At 61.7% G+C, this 20,147-nt stretch overlaps 1 protein-coding gene across 5 annotated transcripts; it reads left to right on the forward strand.

The window, feature by feature from the left end:
• Positions 1 to 4,606: 4,606 nt before the first annotated feature.
• PLXNB3 (plexin B3) lies at positions 4,607 to 18,990 on the forward strand. 5 transcript variants are annotated; one of them, XM_032265231.1, is made up of 36 exons: positions 4,607 to 4,715; positions 5,830 to 5,938; positions 7,109 to 8,149; positions 8,466 to 8,645; positions 9,132 to 9,260; positions 9,344 to 9,444; positions 9,947 to 10,076; positions 10,226 to 10,382; positions 10,472 to 10,580; positions 10,661 to 10,775; positions 10,891 to 11,016; positions 11,100 to 11,216; positions 11,442 to 11,535; positions 11,615 to 11,784; positions 12,044 to 12,195; positions 12,388 to 12,493; positions 12,885 to 13,015; positions 13,310 to 13,486; positions 13,598 to 13,793; positions 13,931 to 14,170; positions 14,258 to 14,416; positions 14,490 to 14,641; positions 14,756 to 14,856; positions 14,925 to 15,148; positions 15,270 to 15,448; positions 15,639 to 15,705; positions 15,898 to 16,225; positions 16,366 to 16,469; positions 16,556 to 16,649; positions 16,931 to 17,103; positions 17,264 to 17,424; positions 17,599 to 17,746; positions 17,912 to 17,976; positions 18,047 to 18,122; positions 18,258 to 18,332; positions 18,584 to 18,990. In XM_032265231.1, the coding sequence occupies exons 2-36, from the start codon at positions 5,894 to 5,896 to the stop codon at positions 18,686 to 18,688; spliced, it is 5,727 nt and encodes a 1,908-aa protein (XP_032121122.1). In that variant the 5' UTR covers positions 4,607 to 4,715; positions 5,830 to 5,893; the 3' UTR covers positions 18,689 to 18,990. The 5 variants fall into 5 exon arrangements, 4 of the variants coding, with proteins under 4 accessions (XP_032121122.1, XP_032121121.1, XP_032121124.1 ...); XM_032265230.1 differs by having other exon boundaries at positions 4,611 to 4,715; positions 13,931 to 14,416; XM_032265233.1 differs by lacking the exon at positions 13,310 to 13,486 and having other exon boundaries at positions 4,611 to 4,715; positions 13,931 to 14,416.
• The last annotated feature ends 1,157 nt before the right edge of the window (positions 18,991 to 20,147 follow it).

The raw sequence follows: 20,147 nt of genomic DNA on the forward strand, positions 1-20,147 counted from the left end.
AGCTACTTGGGAGGCTGAGGCAGGAGAATTGCTTGAGCCCAGGAGTTTGAGGTTACGATGATCACAGCACTGTACTCCAGCCTGGGCAACAGAGCAAGACCCTGTCTCTTTAAAAAAAAAAAAAAAGGGTGGTAAATTTTGTGTTATGTATTTTTTTCCCACAATAAAAAAATTACTCAAGAAGAAACAGAAAACCTAAGCCATCCCATAATTATTACAGAAATTGGATCCATTGTTTAAAATCTATAGGGGAAGGGGCATGAAGCTACAAAAGCAAGGAAGGCTGGGCCGGGCAAGGTGGCTCACACCTGTAATTCCAGCACTTTGGGAGGCCGAGGCGGGCGGATCCCCTGAGGTCAGGAGTTCGAGACCAGCCTGGCCAACATGGTGGAACCCAGTCTCTACTAAAAATACAAAAATAAGCCAGATGCAATGGTGCATGCCTGTAGTCCCAGCTACTTGGGAGGCTAGGGCAGGAGAATCACTTGAACCCGGGAGGCAGAGGTTGCAGTGAGCCAAGATCGCACCACTGCACTCCAGTCTGGGCAACAGAGTGAGACTCTGTCTCAAACAAACAAACAAAAACAAAGCAACAGCAACAGCAAAAAATACAAGGAAGGCCTAGTTGGTTTTACAGATTATCTCCAGCAAACATGGAAGTAACTGATCATTTCCACCTTAGACTAACTGTTCTAGTGAACAGCTGAAAGAGGAAATACTGCCTCCACTCACTTTATGATGTCTTGATACTAAAACCAGACGAGGAGAGTCATACAAGACTAAACAAACAAACAAACATGCTAAGTTGAGTTTAGCTCAGAAAATGCAAGAGTGGTTTAACATTGAAAAATGAATGAATGTAATTTGCATTACACAGATCAGAGGAGGAAGATCCTGTGCTCATCTTGTGATCATCTCAATGCATTCAGAAAAAGCATTTTATAAAAATTCAGGCCGGGCCGATGACTCATGCCTGTAACCCCAGCACTTTGGGAGACCGAGGCTGGCAGATCATAAGGTCAAGAGATCGAGACCATCCTAGCCAACATGGTGAAACCCCGTCTCTACTAACAATACAAAAATTAGCTGGGCATGGTGGCGCATGCCTGTAATCTCAGCTACTAGGGAGGCTGAGGCAAGAGAGTTGCTTGAACCAGGGAGTCAGAGGTTTCAGTGAGCCGAGATCACGCCACAGCACTCCCGCCTGGCCACAGAGTGAGATTCCGTCTAAAACAAAGAAACGAAAAAGTTCAACATATAGTACACTAGGAATGGAAGGGAACTTTCTACATCTGATAGATATCTGCCAAACGCTGCCTGCAAACATCATACTTAATAATGGAACATTGCGAACGCCTCCTATGCTCTCATTCAAAGGAAGTAAAAGCAAAAGAAAGCAAGTCCAGGGAACTAAAGCAAGAAAAAGAAATCCGCTGGACGCAGTGGCTCACACCTATAATCCCAGCACTTTGGGAGGCCAAGGCAGGAGGATCAGGAGTTCAAGATCAGCCTGGCCAATATGGTGAAACCCTGTTTTTGGTAAAGATACAAAAATTAGCTAGGCGTGGTAGAAGGTGCCTGTAGTCCCAGCTACTTGGCAGGCTGAGGCAAGAGAATTGCTTGAACCCAGGAGGTGGAGGTTGCAGTGAGCCAAGATTGTGCCACTGCACTCCAGCTTGGGCGACAGAACCAGACTTCATCTCAAAAAAAGAAATCAAAGCTAAAAGGACTGGAAGAGAAGAAACAAAACAGTCATTACTTACAGATGATAGGACTGTGTATGCAAAAAGCCAAAAAGAATCCAGAAAGAGAACCCAAAGATAATTATTAGACTTAAAGTGAGAGTTTACAAGGTTACTTGATACAAAATCAAAACACGGAAATCCATTGTTTTTCTATATACCGGCAATACACAGTCTGAATGGGAATTCAAAAGAAGGTAGCCAGGCGCAGTGGCTCCTGGGCTCATGGGCCAGCATTTTGGGAGGCCGAGGTGAGAGGATCACTTGAGCCCAGGAGTTTGAGACCAGCCTGGGCAACACAGCAAGACCCTGTCTCTACAAAAAAATTACAAAATTAGTCGGGCACTATGGTACCTGCCCACAGTCCCAGCTGTTTGGGAGGCTAAGGTGGGAGGATCGCTTGAGCCCAGGAGGCTTCAGTGAGCCATGATTGCGCCAATGCACTCCAGCCTGCGCGACGTATCGAGACCGTGTCTCAAAAACAAAACAAAACAATACAAAAAGATAAGACTGACAAATGCAATGATATTTTTTAAATTAAGATTTTGTGTTTAGGACATGATACATAAGCAAACTGAGAGGACAAGTAGCAGGTGGGCTGAAGACATATACCCCAAGGACTGGGATTGAAAAGAAGGAATGCCTGCAAAATGTAAGGTCAAGACATGCACCGGCATTTCACAGAAGAAAAGGGCTGCGCTATGATGGGTGGTCAGGGAATGCTCATTCAAAACCCAGCGAGGCACCATTTCACACCCACTGTATTGGCGGAAACTATCAAGTCTGCTCGCTAGTGTGCATGAAGACTTGGAGCAGCAGCGGCAGTGAGGGTATCGGCTGGGGCACTAGCACTGAAAGCTGTGTCTCTAGCCCAGCAAACGTGAAGCCCACATCCCACTGACCCAACAAGTCCCCTTCCAGCATCGAGATGCCTGGCATACGGCAAGGAGATGACACCAGGCCAGGTGAAGGGACCCTGCCATTGCAAGATACATCCAGGACGACTCCCTGACATAAGATGTTTCTTCGTACACCAGCTTCAGACCAGCGGCTGCCACAGCCACGCCTCTTATCTGTTCAGAAAGGTAGAAGGTGCAGCTGCAGGCTGTAGGCACGCACATTTATGAAAACAGTGCTGCCAGTGGGTGGATTTATTTTCTTTCTTTTTTTGTTTTTTAGACAGAGTCTTGCACTGTCACCCAGGCTGCAGTACAGTGGTACCATCACGGCTCACTGCAGCCTCCACCTCCCAGGCTCAGGCGATCCTCCCACCTCAGCCTCCCAAGTAGCTGGGACTACAGGCTCGCACCACCATGCCTGGCTAATTTTTAATTTTTATTTTGTAGAGATGGGGGTCTCACTATGTTGCCCACACTGATCTAGAACTCCTAGGCCCAAGCGATCCTTCTGCCTTGGCCTCCCAAAGTGCTGGGATTACAGGCTGGAGCCACCGTGTCCAGCCTGATTTATTTTCTTCTGTGGAAAGAAAGAAAAAGCCCACCCCCAATGCCAGATTGCAGGTGTCTGTCATCCGGGGGCCAGCGAGGACATATGTGTGTATGTGTTGGGGTAGGCATGGGGGGAAGGACAGGGAGAGGAAGAGCTTCTAGACCCCTCCCTGGCCCCTTGAAGGCTGCCTGACCTTCCTGTCGGGGAGAGACCCCTCGATGGCTACTCACTGGTTTGCCTCCACGTCCTCAGTGCTTGCAGGCGACAGGCTCTGGCTCTGGGACCCGGTAGTTCAGAGCGTGGCCCGAACCAGAATGCCTGGATTCAAATCCCGTCTCCGTGGAGTGCTCTCTGGGGAACTGACGCCACGCCAAAGCCCTGGGCAAGTCACCCACCTATGTGCCCCATTTCTCTCCATGCAGATTGGAAAGAATAACACAGATGCTCAGGAAAGCGCCCACACCCCGAGTCTGCTGGGCCTTTGGGCTCCGGGGCGAACACCCAGCCCCACACCCTGCCCGCCCCCAGGGCTCCAGTCACCTGAGCCAAGCGTCTCAGCCCTAGGCCTCCCCAGCCCCATCACCATTTCTTCCTCCCTCGTAGACCCCTCAGTCTCACTGTTCTTCCCCTTCCACCCACCCCTCCGTGGGTGACCCTGCCCCAGGGGGAACAGTGCCCCAGCAGAAAAGTCCCAGGTTTGCCTGAGTTCTCCTGCCTTCTCCTCCTGCCATGATCCAGTGCTGCCTCCCGGAGCGCCTCTAGAACGCGCCTGCCTCTCTCCATGTCCATGACCACCCCTGGTCCAGGCCTCCCCACATTCTCTGCCCCAGGGCTACCAGCTTACACTTCCCCGTGGCAAGGCAAGTCCAAGTTGTCAAGCCTGGCAGCGGAGAGCCCGCCACACACCGGAAGCCTGCCCTCGACCAACCCTGTGTTCCAATCAGTGGGAAAAACTGGTTTTCCTCAACGCCACGTGGGCATGTGATGTGCAGGCCTGGCCTGGGGTAGGCCTCAGCTCCATCTCCTGCCCAACGCCTGCCAAGGTTCATGGTTCAAGGCCATGTAGCCTGATGGTGACTCAGCTTTACCACGTCTAGCTGTGTGACTTTGTGCAAGCATCCTAACCTCCCGTGCTCAGTTTCCCGACTTGTGTGTTTAACCATCCACAGCATGCTTTGTTGCTGAATCGTGCCAGTGCCGAGCCCAAGCCTGGCATCCAGTAGGTGCTTAGTGCCAGGTTATGGAATGCCCAGCCGAGAGAAGGGCGCTGCCTTCTCTCCTGCTCCAGCCCGGTGCCCACGGTCAGCCCTCCGTCATGCCCGCTGGGGCCAGCAGAGGGCAGCAGCACCCTGCCCTGCACCGCTGGGCAAAGGGGCGGGCGGAGAGAGGCTGGGCTGCCTGGCCAGGCTTGTTGGGATGAGTCGGGCTGGGCACCATTGCATTGTGGGGAGGGAGGCTGGGGCTCCGCAAGACGTGCTCCTGGCACCACCAGCTGCTCCTTGGCCCTCGCCAGTGGCCCACCAGGTAGGCAGGAGCCAGGGCAGGGTCGGGCTCGGAGTGCAGGGGCTACCAGGCCTCAGGGCAAGCCTCAGGGTGTGCTTTGGCAAGAGAGAAGCCAGGGTCTTGCGGCCAACTGGTTGGGGTCAGGCAGGAGCCCTCGGGTGCCAGCCCAGCCTGACGATGGCACTAGGGGCCTGGGAGCATGGTGTCCCCCAAGGGGTAACCCTGGGGTTAGGAGGTAGGGAACTGAGTTTCTTCCCCAAAATGGGAGAGCCAGTGTCAGTCCCGGGCAGGGTGCAGGGTGGAGAGGCTGCCCGCCTGGCTCCCCACCCCCAAAGCCTGCTGCCACCATGCCCGGGAGTCTACTGCTGCCATGCTGCGGGGGAGGCAGAGACCCCATCCCCAGCGCACCTACTCCCGTGCCACCGGCCAGCTGCTAGCTGCCCCTCCCTTCCACGCCCTGGGCATGGATGGCGTCTAGGCCAGCAGGATGGTGCTTCAGGGGACCTGTGGACCCTCTGCCTCAGCCTGTCTCAAGCAGCCTCCTCCCGTGTCCTGCTCGCTGCCACCATGCTGTACTTGGCACCACTTTACCAGTCCCCAGGGGCAGGGCTGGGCCAGGGGCATGGGGGAAGATCTTTTGGACAATGACAGGCATTGAGGGCCAGGACCGGTACTGCACCCTGGCCCCAAGGCTACCACTGGCACTTGTAGGGGCATGGCATGGGCTGCACAGCCCACCCTGTGCCCTTCACAGGGACCCAGGGGAGTCAGGGAGGGGCATGCTGAGTGACATAGGGGTGACAGGGCCTAAGGGGGAGGGCTGGCTGGAGGAACCCTGGCCTTTTGTCCCTGGATCCCGGGGGTGGCTCCCTGAGGGCGGGAAGTGGCAAGGAGCCCCCTGTCTAGCATAGCCTGGGTGGGGGTGACAGCTGTAATGAGTGGGGCCCTGGCCTGGCCTCTGGACAGAGGAAACATTGTTGTGGTGGAGGCAGGGCTGCCTTGGCCTGGCCACTATTGACAAAGCTGCCAGCTGTGAGGGAGCCTGGTCGCCAGGCCTTGGGCGCCACCTCCACACCCCTCCTCCCCCAGGCCAGCTCGAATGGGGCTGAGCCTTGACTGTCTCCCTCCCACTCAGGGCAATGCCCCCCACAGCCATCTCGTGCCCATCACCACTGCCCTGGGGCAGCTGAGCTGAGTGGATGTGCCGCGCCTCCCAGGAGACCCCTCTGCTGCTCCATTTCATGGTAAGTGCCTAGGCCCCACATCCCCAAAGATGTTCCTGGGAGGGGCAGGGTCGGGCAGGATGGCTCTGGCCAGGGCCCAGGACACAGGCTGCAGCCTCTCACGAATGCCAGGCACGGCCGCAGATAGCCCGGGGTCCACAGGAGATGCCCCGCTCTTCCCGTCTGTGTTCCTGAGATAAGGGCCCCTGGGCCTTCCTCCAGGCGCTGCTCTGCCCCGAGTCCCAGCGGCCCCACTCCGGGTCGGCCCGTGACCACACGCCCAGCTGCGTGGATCCCTGCTCAACTCAGGGCCTGGGCCTGGAGCTCTGCCCAGTGTAAGCCCCTTCCCAGGGGCTCTGCCCAGGACAGCATCTCTCTGCGGTGGGGCAGCAGGGGCCACAGCAGAGGCTGCTCTCACCTCTCACCCTCAGGGGCTCAGCCATCTCCAGTCTGGCACCCCTTCCCATCCCCTCCCCTAGCCAGCTCTCCTGGCTCTCCTTCTCCCGGGACACTCCCACACTGAGGCCCCCTGTGCCAGGCCCTGAGAGACCCATGGGGCCCAGCACCCCCGCTGGCTCACCCCAGTGCCCCCCACCCCTGCCCTGACCCCGCTCCTCGCCAACTTGCTCCTTGCCCAGCCCGTGGCTGCCTGGCTCTCCCCCTTGCAGCCCAGAGCAGTGTTTCTCTCCCTGTCCTGTCCCTCGTGCCCCACAGCGGCCTCACTCCTCTCGCCCATCTCTCTTGTCTGTATGGCAGTCACAGGGGTGTGCTGTGACACAGCTTCCGCCAGCCTTCCAGCTCCCGCAGACTCCCTCCCTCTCCTGCCCTCTCTCCCTCCCTGCCCCCTCTGTGACTCAGAGTCCCTCTGTTACCGCTCTTGTGGCTTTCCAGGACCTGCCCCCCTTCAACAATCTACTTGCATATCAAGTAGGAGATGAAAGAATTCTCTCCTTGTGTGCATGTGCGCGCGTGTCCCGTCCCCGCCTCTTGCTCCAGCTCTTGGACAGTCCTTGTCCCTCCTTCTGGCCACCTCTCTCTGTGCCCCCTCTGTCTCTTCATCCCCACTCACTCCCCCTCGCCCTCTGTCTCTCTGCCTCCCTCCCTCCCTGGCCTCTCTCCACTGTGCCTTCCACCTTCCTCTGGTCCTGCCAGCCTTGGGCCCCCACTGCCCTGACTCGTGCCCTCTCACAGGCCCCCGTGATGGTTCGCTGGCCTCCCTTCGGCCTCTGCCTCCTCCTGCTGCTGCCGTCCCCACCGCCACTGCCCTTGACAGGGGCCCATCGCTTCTCTGCACCCAACACCACCCTCAACCACTTGGCAATAGCAGCTGGGCGAGGCACGCTCTATGTCGGCGCGGTGAACCGCCTCTTCCAGCTCAGCCCCGAGCTGCAGCTCGAGGCCACAGCTGTCACTGGTCCTGTCATCGACAGCCCCGACTGTGTGCCCTTCCGTGACCCGGCTGAGTGTCCGCAGGCGCAGCTCACCGACAATGCCAACCAGCTACTGCTGGTTAGCAGCCGCACCCAGGAGCTGGTGGCCTGCGGACAGGTGCGGCAGGGCGTGTGTGAGACACGGCGTCTTGGGGACGTGGCTGAGGTGCTGTACCAGGCCGAGGACCCTGGTGACGGGCAGTTTGTGGCTGCCAATACCCCAGGAGTGGCGACGGTGGGGCTGGTGGTGCCCTCGCCCAGCCGGGACCTCCTGCTTGTGGCCAGAGGCCTGGCGGGCAAGCTGTCGGCTGGGGTACCACCCCTGGCCGTCCGCCAGCTGGCGGGGCCTCAGCCCTTCTCCAGCGAGGGCCTGGGCCGCCTGGTGGTGGGTGACTTTTCCGACTACAATAACAGCTACGTGGGGGCCTTTGCCGACAACCGCTCTGCCTACTTTGTCTTCCGCCGTCGCGGGGCCCGGGCCCAGGCTGAGTACCGCTCCTACGTGGCCCGCGTCTGCCTGGGGGATGCCAACCTGTACTCCTACGTGGAGGTCCCCCTGGCCTGCCAGGGCCAGGGCCTCATCCAGGCCGCCTTCCTTGCCCCAGACACCTTGCTAGGGGCATTTGCTGCGGGCCCACGGGGCACCCAGGCAGCACTCTGCGCCTTCCCCATGGTGCAGCTGGGCGCCATCATGGAGCAGGCCCGGAGACTTTGCTACACGGCGGGCGGCCGAGGCCCCAGCGGTGCAGAGGAAGCCACCGTGGAGTATGGCGTCACGTCGCGCTGTGTCACCCTACCCCTTGTGAGTCGTGTGCCCTTCCATCCCCCTCCCTCCGTAGATGGGCCAGCATCTCTCAGCACCAAGCAGGGGTGTCCTCCCGTGCGAACTGCTAGCCAACCTCTCAGCCAGGTCTCCTGCCTGCTCTCCACCCGTTTCCTTCTGCCTTTCTCCTGGGTGCTGCGAGCTTGCCAGGTGCCCTGGCCCTTCGGCCCTGATTGCTGGGCCTTGGGGTCCTCCCAGGGGTAGCTGGCTCTCCTCTATCTGGCAGCCTGGGCATCCCCCCGACTGCCTCTCTGACCCTCTTCCGGGGACTGATTTTCTACTTCCTGACATGTAGGACTCTCCCGAGTCATACCCCTGCGGTGACGAACACACCCCCAGCCCCATTGCTGGCCACCAGCCCCTGGAGGCCCAGCCTCTGCTGCAGCTCACGCAGCCAGTCAGCGCCGTGGCAGCCCTCCAGGCAGACGGGCACATGATCGCCTTCCTGGGGGACACCCAGGGCCAGCTGCACAAGGTGAGGGCCCACCTTGCTGTCCGGCTGGGTGTGCCCCTGGCCATGAGGCTCAGGGAAGCCCCCAGAACCCTCCACCTCTTAGCCCATATCCCACCGGTGGGTCACGGGGCTTTGCCACAGTGACTGCTGGCTGGGTGCCACCCCATGCAGCCCTGCCTTCACCAGCTGGTGGGGGGCTCGTGGTGAAGGTGGCTGGGGTGGCTGGGTGGGGCAGGCAGGGCATGGTGCCCCCTGGTGACCTTCCTGTCTCCCCATAGCTGCCCTCCCACCTGGCAGAACTGTCCCTGGTACGCAGGGTCTCACCCAGGGTGCTGCTGCTGTCCCAGTGTAAGGGTGCTGAGTGGGGGAAGCAACATGTCCTCCCTCGATGGCCCGGCAGGAAGGGGAGCTAGCTCTTAAAAGGAGCCCCCACTGGGAGGAGGGGATGTCCCCTGAACGGGCAGCCTCTGGCCATCTGGGTAAGCCTTGTCCTCATCCTCCACTCAGGTGTTCCTCCACGGCTCCCAGGGCCAGGTTTACCACTCCCAGCAAGTGGGACCTCTGGGCTCAGCCATCAGCCCAGACCTGCTGCTGGACACCAGTGGCAGTCACCTCTATGTCCTGACTGCCCACCAGGTGAGGGCCGTCCTGGGGCTGAAGGGGCCAGCACACGTGGCCTGAGTCTCGTGCCCATTGCCTCTGCCCCGCTGCCCCTTCAGGTGGACCAGATACCCGTGGCGGCCTGCCCCCAGTTCCCTGACTGTGCCACTTGCCTCCAGGCCCAGGACCCGCTGTGCGGCTGGTGTGTCCTCCAGGGCAGGTGAGCACGGAGCCTGTGCCTAGGCAAGGGCCTGCAGGTGGTGTGTGCCAGGAGGCTGCCCCTGGGAGCAGCCCTAGGCGTGCCACGATGCTTGGGGCCACCGCAGAGGTCGCCCATCCAGCCCCATCTCACCGAGCCATGAATCTGATTGGCAGCCCCTCCCCTCCAACACCACCCAGCCTGTGGGCTCTTCATCCCAGCAGCCCCAGCCAGGGACCAGGACGTCCACGCAGCTCCCTTCTGACCCATGCTCCATGCGGCAGCCCCAGGAATCCTTGAAGGCAGCCCCGAGTCACTTTGTGTACCCCAGCCCAGTTGCAGCTGCCTCTCAGTCACAGCTGGAGTCCATGCCTCGGCCATGAGTCCCTGCTTGCTCGGCCCTTCCTCTCTGGTCACCGTCCCCTTCACACCTCCTGCTGGGCCGGCCTCCCCAGCGCCCTACTGCCGCTCATCCTTGGAGCCTAGGACCCCCACGGTGATCCAATGGGCCCCCGCCTGGCAGGTGTACCCGGAAGGGCCAGTGCAGGCGGGCAGGCCAACCAAACCAGTGGCTGTGGAGCTATGAGGACAGCCACTGCCCACACATCCAGAGTCTGCTGCCAGGCCACCACCCCCGCCAGGAACAGGGTCAGGTGAGGCGCGTACCTCCACTGGACCCCCTGGGCAGCATGAACCCTGTCTGCCTCCAGTCCTCATCTTCCTCTGCTCGGCTGCCGCCCCCAGCCCTGGCCATCCCCTCTGCTCTGGCTCCATTTCCCTGTTTCTCCCCACTACATCCCAGGTCACCTTGTCTGTCCCCCGGCTCCCCACCCTGGCTGCAGATGAATACTTCCATTGTGCGTTCGGGGACTATGACAGCTTGGCTTCTGTGGAAGGGCCCCATGTGGCCTGTGTCACCCCTCCCCAAGAGCAGGTGCCACTTAACCCTCCAGGCACAGGTGAGTGGCCCATGGGGTAGGGGGCTGGGGTGGGAGCTGGAGGGGGCAGGAGCTACCTGACCTGTCCTGCCCCCACTGTCCCCTCCCAGACCATGTCACTGTACCTCTGGCCCTGATGTTCGAGGATGTGGCTGTGGCTGCCACCAACTTCTCCTTTTATGACTGCGGTGCTGTCCAGGCCTTGGAGGTCGCTGCCCCGTGAGTCCCTGGGCCTGCCTCCTGGGGTAAGGGTGGCGCCCCAGAGGGCACTCAGCTGAGCAGCTGTCTTGCCCCCCCAGGTGTCGCGCTTGCGTGGGCAGCATATGGCGATGTCATTGGTGCCCCCAGAGTAGCCACTGCGTGTATGGAGAGCACTGCCCAGAGGGCGAGAGGACCATCTACAGTGCCCAGGAGGTGGGTGGGCCCAACTTGCGGGCAGAGGCAGAGCCGCCCCTTCTCCGCCCTTCCCAGGGCCGCCCGGCCACAGGCCCCTTGACTTCTCAAGGGCTGAGGGCTCTTGTTTGCCCAGGTGGATGTCCAGGCGCGTGGCCCAGGGGCTTGCCCACAGGTCGAAGGCCTGGCAGGCCCCCACCTGGTGCCTGTGGGCTGGGAAAGCCATTTGGCCCTACTCGTGCGGAACCTTCAGCATTTCCGAGTGAGCTGTCAGGAGGGCAGGGGGCAGGACGGTGGGGGCAGCCAACAGCGTGTCCCGGCTCCTGACAGCGTCCCCCCCCCCAGGGCCTGCATGCCTCCTTCCACTGCTGGCTGGAGCTGCCTGGAGAACTTCGGGGGCTGCCAGCTATCCTGGAGGAGACAGCAGGGGACTCGGGCCTCATCCACTGCCAGGCCCATCAGGTGAGCGGCTGCCCTCCAAACCCTCTTGCCGCCCAGCTTCTACAGACCCTCAGGGCTCTGCCCTCTTTGTGGAGAGCCTTGGGGCCCACAGCCTCTGTCCCTGGACCCCAGTTTTGGGGGAGAGGCAGGGAATAATCACATTCATTCTGGGGGATGGCCCAGAGAAGACAAGAGTCAGAGGTGCCCTGAGTGGGCAGCCAGCTTGACCCCATGCTCCGCCCACAGTTCCACCCCTCCATGTCCCAGCGGGAGCTCCCAGTGCCCATCTACGTCACCCAGGGCAAGGCCCAGCGGCTGGACAATGCCCGTGCTCTTTATGGTGAGCCCCGGGACAGCCAGGCTGGCGGGGCAGGGTGGGTGGTGGACAGGCACTTAGTGCACTGCCTGACCTTCCCTAGTGACCCTGTATGACTGTGCCATGGGCCACCCGGACTGCAGCCACTGCCAAGCGGCCAACGGCAGCCTGGGCTGCCTGTGGTGTGCTGACGGCCAGCCTGCCTGTCGCTACGGGCCCCTGTGCCCACCAGGGGCCGTGGAGCTGCTGTGTCCGGCCCCCAGCATTGATGCAGTAAGCCCCTGCCTCTAGGGTTGAGTGCAAGTCTCCTGTCGGGGCCACATGGCCCAGTGTCCCACTTCTCCTGCTCCCACTGTCCTATCCTCTGTGGTCAAACTAGCCCTGCCTCGGGCCCCCAAACCCCAGCAGCAGGCCTGGCTGGACTGGTTGGCTGGCTGGGCACCTGGAACTGCAGAGTCGGGGGTGGGTGTGGGGGCAGGGGGGTGCAGAGTCAGGCGTGGGTTCGCCATCTGCCATCATTTGGCTGCTGCAGGTTGAGCCCCTGACCGGTCCCCCTGAGGGAGGCTTGGCCCTCACCATCCTGGGCTCCAACCTAGGCCGGACTTTCACTGACGTGCAGTATGCCGTGAGTGTGGCCAGTCGGCCCTGCAACCCTGAGCCCTCTCTCTACCGCACCTCGGCCCGGTGAGGCACTTGAAGGGTGAGGGTGGGTGGGGAGGCCCTCAGAGACAGCCACCCAGAGAGATGGCAGGCCTGCGGCCACGAAACATGGAGCCCTGGGTCAGGGGTGGGCTGGAGAAGGCTGGCTCAGCAGCAGCTGGTGGGCTGTCCCCTGCGTCCCTGGCCCTGAGCAGCTCCTGGGCCTCGGCTTCCCAGGATTGTGTGTGTGACATCTCCTGCCCCCAACGGCACCACTGGGCCTGTCCGGGTGGCCATTAAGAGCCAGCCACCGGGCATCTCCAGCCAGCACTTCACCTACCAGGTCAGTGGCACAAAGCTGTTGGGACCTGCTGCCCTGGGCACTTGGTGGCACTATTTGCGGGTCGGGAAGCCCAGGACAGGAGCAGTGGGGGCACAGTGGCAACTGCAGGTTGGGGGCTTCAAGCTGTGGTGGGGAAGAGGCTGTGCGAAGGCGGGGAGACCGGCTGTGAGGATGAAAGAGTCCCACCCTACTACCCCCGCGGCAGGGCTGGTCGGGAGGAAGCTGGCCAGTGTGCAGAGGCCTTGGGAAGGAGGGTGTGGTCCACTCTGGCCCCAGGATGTAAAGCCCAGAGATGGCATGCACTTCTGAAGCAGACGGCCTTGGGCATGGCCCAGGGTGCGGAAGGGCCAGGCGGGGCTACTGTGCCTACCCAGCCCGTGCTGTTCCCCAGGACCCTGTCCTGCTGAGCCTGAGTCCTCGCTGGGGCCCCCAGGCAGGGGGCACCCAGCTCACCATCCATGGTCAGCACCTCCAGACAGGCAGCAACACCAGCGCCTTTGTGGGTGGCCAACCCTGTCCCATGTGAGTCCCAGCCTGGCTGCCATCCGGTGCAGATGGGCTCTTCCCCGTCCCCCCAGGTGCATTTGGGCTCTTCCTCCTCACCGTGAGGGCCACGGGGCAGGAGTCCCCAGTGGGTACCCCCACAGGCCTCAGTGTCCCTTCTACATAGTGGGGGTGGTACAGTCAGAGAAGTGGCTGCTGTGGCCAGCCCTGGTGGTCCCTGCCCTTGTCGATGGAGGCAAAGTGGGGCTTCTACTATGGGGGTTGGGCCAGGGCTGGAGTCGGAGATGAGCAACCCTGCCACCTATCCTACAGCCTGGAGCCAGTGTGTCCCGAGGCCATCGTGTGCCGCACCAGGCCCCAGGCTGTCCCAGGAGAAGCAGCAGTCCTTGTGGTCTTTGGCCACGCGCAGCGCACACTGCTCGCCAGCCCCTTCCGCTACACTGCCAACCCCCAGCTCATAGCAGCAGAGCCCAGCGCCAGCTTCCGGGGGTGAGGGTCAGCCCACAGGCCAGCCTGTGCACCGGCAGGAGGGAAGGAGGGGTGAGGGCTGGGGTGTGCTACCCACCGCCCGTCCACATCCCGACTGTCATCCGGGTACAGGGGTGGGCGGCTGATCCGAGTCAGGGGCACTGGCCTAGATGCGGCGCAGCGGCCCCTGCTGTCTGTGTGGCTGGAGGCTGACAGCGCGGCGCAGGCTTCCAGGACCCAGCCCCGGGACCCAGAGCCAAAGAGGAGCTGTGGAGCCCCTGCTGCAGACCCCCAGGCTTGTATCCAGCTTGGCGGGGGGCTCCTGCAGGTGAGCCCCTCACCAACAGGTGACAGGGCTGTCCCTAACCATGCCCAGTGGGGAGGGGGAGGGGGCCGCCATGGCCCTGGCAGCGCACAGTGGAGCCCAGCTCACTCCACCTGCGGCCGGCCCTGAATACCCCACAGTGCTCCACCGTCTGCTCTGTCAACTCGTCCAGCCTCCTCCTCTGCTGGAGCCCTGCCGTGCCAGACGGGGCCCACCCGAGGCGGGTCTTCTTCACCCTAGACAATGTGCAAGTGGATTTTGCCAGTGCCAGCGGGGGCCAGGGCTTCCTGTACCAGCCCAACCCCCGCCTGGCACCCCTCAGCCATGAGGGGCCCGCCCGCCCCTACCGCCTCAAGCCGGGCCACATCCTGGACGTGGAGGTGAGGGCCATCTGCAAGCCTGCCACACCAGGGTACTCAGGCTGCCTCTGTGAGGGCCGGCGGCTCAGGCTCCCATGTGTGTCCCAGGGTGAGGGCCTCAACCTGGGCATCAGCAAGGAGGAGGTACGTGTGTACATCGGCCGCGGTGAGTGCCTGGTGAAGACGCTCACGCGCACCCACCTGTACTGTGAGCCGCCCGTGCGTGCCCCACAGCCTGCCAATGGCTCCGCCCTGCCACAGTTCGTGGTGAGTCTTCGTCCTGGGTAGGCAGGTGAAGTGGGTGCCGCCAGCATGCACTCAGGAGCCCCATCCCCCCCAGGTGCAGATGGGCAATGTGCGGCTGGCCCTGGGCCCTGTACAGTACGAGGCCGAGCCCCCACTGTCCGCCTTTCCCGTGGAGGCCCAGGCAGGCCTGGGCATGGGCGCTGCTGTGCTGATTGCTGCCGTGCTCCTCCTCACCCTCATGTATAGGTGAGACCCCCCACCCCCAGCACACCTCCTTCCTCGCCATGGGCAAGGGTGCCCCAGCCGGCAGCCCGCCTGGCCCTGGCCCTGGCCCTGGCTGATGCTGGCCCTGGGCTGCAGGCACAAGAGCAAGCAGGCCCTGCGGGACTACCAGAAGGTGCTGCTGCAGCTGGAGAGCCTGGAGACCGGCGTCGGGGACCAGTGCCGCAAGGAGTTCACAGGTGGGCGTGGAGGCAGGGCGGGGGCACTGGGCGCCCCACGGCCGGAACTCACACCTCCTGGTCTGCAGACCTCATGACGGAGATGACCGACCTCAGCAGCGACCTGGAGGCCAGCGGGATCCCCTTCCTGGACTACCACACCTACGCCGAGCGAGCCTTCTTCCCTGGCCACGGCAGCTACCCACTGCAGCCCCAGCCCGAGGGGCCGGGGGACGATGGCCGCTGCGCCACTGTGCGCCAGGGCCTCACGCAGCTCTGTAACCTGCTCAACAGCAAGCTCTTCCTCCTCACGGTGAGGGTCGCGGGGCACGAGTCCCCGGTGGGCAAGGAAGGTGGGCTGGGGACCTGCTGGTCTGAGACAAAGGCGGGGTAAGAGTGGGACTTCCCAGGACAAGCCTCCACCCACTGCCCAGCTCATCCACACCCTGGAGGAGCAGCCCAGCTTTACCCAGAGGGACCGCTGCCATGTGGCTTCGCTGCTGTCGCTGGCGCTGCATGGCAAGCTGGAGTACCTGACTGACATCATGAGGACCCTGCTGGGTGACCTGGCGGCCCATTACGTGCACAGGAACCCCAAGCTCATGCTACGCAGGTTGGCCTTGACCTGGACCCAGTGGTAGGAGTGAGGGGTCACCACAGACCTGCCCCCACTGTGCCCTGGGTGGGCTCTGTCCCAGGGTAGGGGGAGCCAGGAAGCCCCAGGAGGTGGGGGAAAGGAAAATGAGACGTCCTGACCAGGGACACGGGCATGAAGGCCTGACCCTGTGACTGGTTCCCCGCAGGACAGAGACCATGGTGGAGAAACTGCTCACTAACTGGCTGTCCATCTGCCTGTACGCCTTCCTGAGGGTGAGGGACAGAATCCTCCCCTCCCACCATGTGAGGGCTGCTACCTACACCCTATCTGACCAAGGCCCAGCAAGGGGGGCTTTGGAAAGGGGACTTTGAACCCTCTCCCTGGCTAAAGGCAAGGCAGAGGTGAGAAGGGCTGTCATCGGTCCCTTCTCGCTTGGCTGATGCCAGGTCATCTTGGCGGTGCAGGAGGTGGCCGGTGAGCCACTGTACATGCTCTTCCGGGCCATCCAGTACCAGGTGGACAAGGGCCCTGTGGACGCTGTGACAGGCAAGGCCAAACGGACCCTGAATGATAGCCGCCTGCTGCGGGAGGATGTGGAGTTCCAGCCCTTGACGCTGATGGTGCTGGTGGGGCCCGGGGCTGGCGGGGCTGCAGGCAGCGGCGACGTGCAGCATGTGCCCGCTCGGGTGCTCGACACTGACACCATCACCCAGGTCAAGGAGAAGGTGTTGGACCAACTCTACAAGGGCACCCCCTTCTCCCAGAGGCCCTCAGTGCATGCCCTAGACCTTGGTGAGAGAGCCAGCCCTGCCCACCCATCCCAGGGACCCTTCCCCACCCCTTGGCACCTGGAGAGCCTCAGCTGTGCCCTACTCTGAGCATGGGGCAAGGAGAGCAGGCTGTGGACTATCCACTTCCCTGACTCCCTCCAGAGTGGCGCTCAGGCCTGGCTGGTCACCTGACCCTGTCGGATGAAGACTTGACCTCTGTGACCCACAACCACTGGAAGAGACTCAACACCTTGCAGCACTACAAGGTGTGAAGGGGGCAAGGCCAGGCAGGGCGGGAGCAGCGTGGGCGCCTGGCTGGGGTCAGCACCGCCTCCGCTCCCATCTCCGCCAGGTCCCAGATGGAGCAACAGTGGGGCTCGTCCCTCAGCTGCACAGTGGCAGTGCCGTCTCCCAGAGCCTGGCCCAGAGCTGCCCCTTGGGAGAAAGTGAGTCCCCTCGGGGTCGGCCCTGAGCTAGACACTGGCTGCAGCCACTGGAGTCCAGTCTGGGCAGGCAGAATTCCTGGCCACGCATCTGCCTCGGCTGCATCCCCTGCCCCACCCTGCCCAAGGCTGGGCCAATGGCCTGGAGCCTCCCCCGAGCTCCTCTGCCCAACTCCTTCCTTTCTTCCAGTCCCCACCCTCCCCACCTTGTAGGGGGAATGCACTGGGCAGTCCAGGCCAGGGGCAGGGAGCAGAGCCCTGAGGCCAGGCTCCTGTGTCCCCAGACATCCCCATGCTGGAGGATGGCGAGGAGGGCGGGGTGCACCTCTGGCACCTGGTGAAAGCCACCGAGGAGCCAGAAGAGGCCAAGGTACGGCGTAGCAGCCTGCGGGAGCGGGAGCCGGCTAGGGCCAAGGCTATTCCGGAAATCTACCTCACCCGTCTGCTGTCCATGAAGGTCAGTGCAGCCTGGGCAGCCAGGCCCGAGGGGAGGCTCAGCCAGGGACCCCGCTAAGCCAGGGGGCGGGGGTCATGATCCTGGAGGGGCAGGGGTAGCCTCAGCCATGAACGGTCCCCACATCCTGTCCTCCGCACGGCCCCCGTCCCCTGTCTCATAGGGCACGCTGCAGAAGTTTGTGGACGACACCTTCCAGGCCATCCTCAGTGTGAACCGGCCCATCCCCATCGCCGTGAAATACCTGTTTGACCTCCTGGATGAGCTAGCAGAGAAGCACGGCATTGAGGATCCAGGGACCCTTCACATCTGGAAGACTAACAGGTGCCTTTCCTACTGCCCCGCCCCTGCTGTGCACAGGATCCACTGAGTCCCGGAGGGACCAGGACGCTCCCAGGGTGGATTCGCCCACCCTGGGTTTCTGGAACTTAGAGGAAGATCTAGGGCCCAGGTCACCTGGGCCAGGGCCTCATGCCCAGGCCCACCCTACCCCCCCAGTCTTCTGCTGCGGTTCTGGGTGAATGCCCTGAAGAACCCACAACTCATCTTTGATGTGCGGGTGTCGGACAATGTGGACGCCATCCTTGCTGTCATCGCCCAGACCTTCATTGACTCCTGTACCACCTCGGAGCATAAAGTAGGCCGGGTGAGAGCAGCGCCAGCAGCAGCAGCTGGCAGGGGCTGGAGGAGGAAAGGCTTATGGGGGAAGCCTAGAGGGCTCTGCGCAGAGCCCTGGGTGGGCGGTGGCAGCATGATGGGGGCTCCTTCACCTCCTAGCTCATGCCTTGCGCCTCCCCTCCCTCCGGAGCAGGATTCCCCAGTGAACAAACTGCTCTACGCCCGGGAGATCCCGCGCTACAAGCAGATGGTGGAGAGGTGGGTGTCAGAGGCAGCGGGGCTGCAGGGACAGGGACCGCCCCATCCCTAACTAAGTCTGCTCCTCCAGATACTATGCGGACATTCACCAGAGCTCTCCGGCGAGCTACCAGGAGATGAACTCGGCTCTGGCTGAGCTCTCCGGGGTGAGGCATGGCCCAGGGGGTGTACCTGTCCACATGTGGGTGGAAAGACTAACAGGGCGGGGGGCAGGGTGTGGAGGCTTAGGGCTGGAAGACCAGGCTGGGACCTCACTGCCTCCCTCTACATGGTGCCCCCAGAACTACACTTCTGCTCCACACTGTCTGGAGGCTCTGCAAGAGCTCTACAGTCACATCCACAGGTACTATGACCAGGTGAGCCACGGCACGCTGGAGGGGAAGTGCGGTGGACAGGGATGCCTGTGGACCCTCTGAGTCCACTGGCAGGGGTGCCAGTCTATGCTGGGCGGGGAAGGGACTCAGGCTTTCATTCAGATTCCTCAGGGAGACACCAGGTAGCCCCCACTGGACCCCCAGGCTCCCGTGGAGATGGAAGCAGGGTGGGCAGCCCTGGGCCAGCAGGCAGAGGGGCAGGCCCAGATGGGAACCCTCCTCTGCCTGGGCAGATTATCAGCGCCCTGGAGGAGGACCCTGTGGGCCAGAAGTTGCAGCTGGCCTGCCGCCTGCAGCAGGTCGCTGCCCTAGTGGAGAACAAAGTGACTGACCTGTGAGCTCAGCTCAGACAGCAGCAAGCCGGATCCGCCACCACCGCAATGCCTTACAACCCCAGAACCGAGCCAGCCACCGAGGGGAGCCAGCAGAACCAGCGGGCGCAGGGTACACAGCCAGGCACTGTGCCCAGCAGGGGGTTCCCTGCCTGCCACCTCCCCTGCCAGCCAGCCCACCTGCCTTCCCCTATCTGGGCTTGTTTCTAATTTATAAGGATCCCCCTCCTTCCCCCTCTCCCCACTGTATTTATTTGCCTGCTGGAAAATTACATCTGGAAATAAAATAGAAATGTCTTTTTATTTTATTTTGAGATGGAGTCTCGCTGTCTCTCCCAGGCTGGAGTGCAGTGGCGTGATCTCGGCTCACTGCAACCTCTGTTTCCCGGGTTCAAGCAATTCTCATGCCTTGGCCTCCCAAGTAGCTGGGATTACAGGCACCTGCCACCACACCCGACTAATTTTTGTATTTTTAGTAAAGATGGAGTTTTGCCATGTTGGCCAGGCTGGTCTCAAACTCCTGACCTCAGGTGATCTGCCCACCTCGGCCTCCCAAAGTGCTGGGATTATAGGCGTGAGCCACCAAGCCAGAAATGTCTTTTTAGAAAGGGCACAATGCCCAGCCCCTGCTTTTCCCTGTCCAAGTTGACTCAGTGCTCTCCTGATCTGGGAGCCCCTCAGCCCCATGGCTATGACCTGCTGCCCACAGACAGAGAGAGGCCATCAGGTACCTGGGCTTCACTCTCCCCTCGACCTCCCTGGCCCCACAGGAAGGCAGCCCCTCCACCAATGCCTGTCCCACCCCTACCAGTTCAGGAACACTGCACCAATATCTTGGGACAAGCCCCCTCCCTGCCGAGCGCCATCCCTTTCATTGGGACTCCTCCAGCAGGCCCTAGCTGACCCCACAGCCCCACTCTCACACCTGTGTTCCCTTGTCCTTGAAGCAGCCAGAGTGATCCTCTGCTGAGCAGCTCAATGACCATCTCCCGCTACGCTGCCCAAGCTCCACATTGAACTCACAGACTCCAGTCCTCTATCCCTTGCCCCTGAACCATTCAGCCACTGTGACCAGCATGTGGAGAGCTGGAACGCGTCTGGCTGCAAGCCTTGCCCCACTGTGCCCTGTGCTGTCCTGGATGCTTCTGGGGACCCAATTTCTCCTGTTCTCTCAGGATGCAGCCTCCAGGTCACAGGCCCCTCAGTCACCACCACACTCATGGGAAAGTGGCTATGGGTTTGCTTGTCCCCAGCCGCAAGTGGCTTCTTGCTGTCTCCCCCATGTCCAGCTATGGAGAAGCCCACGGCAGGCACTTGGCAAATGGTGGGGAGGGAAAGCAAGCGCTGGGAGCCAGAATGCCAGGCAGGGCCGCAGGAACAGGTTCTGGGCTGGCAAGCTCCCAGGCCTCCCCTCAGCAGGCCTGGTGCCTTTGGTAGTGGAAATGAGGGGTACCCAGTAATGCCA

The sequence above is a fragment of the Sapajus apella genome, unplaced genomic scaffold, assembly GCF_009761245.1.
Source record: "Sapajus apella isolate SASKATOON/1434 unplaced genomic scaffold, GSC_monkey_1.0 scaffold149, whole genome shotgun sequence".
In the NCBI taxonomy this organism is placed as follows: Eukaryota; Metazoa; Chordata; class Mammalia; order Primates; family Cebidae; genus Sapajus; species Sapajus apella.

What these genes read in the sequence shown, in the direction of transcription:
- PLXNB3 (XM_032265230.1), top strand. Translation starts at nt 5,894, where the DNA reads ATGTGCCGCGCCTCCCAGGAGACCCCTCTGCTGCTCCATTTCATG. An exon ending in GTGCCGCAAGGAGTTCACAG is followed by an intron (nt 14,857 to 14,924) that starts GTGGGCGTGGAG and finishes CCTGGTCTGCAG; the next exon opens with ACCTCATGACGGAGATGACC. An exon ending in TCCACAGGTACTATGACCAG is followed by an intron (nt 18,333 to 18,583) that starts GTGAGCCACGGC and finishes CTGCCTGGGCAG; the next exon opens with ATTATCAGCGCCCTGGAGGA.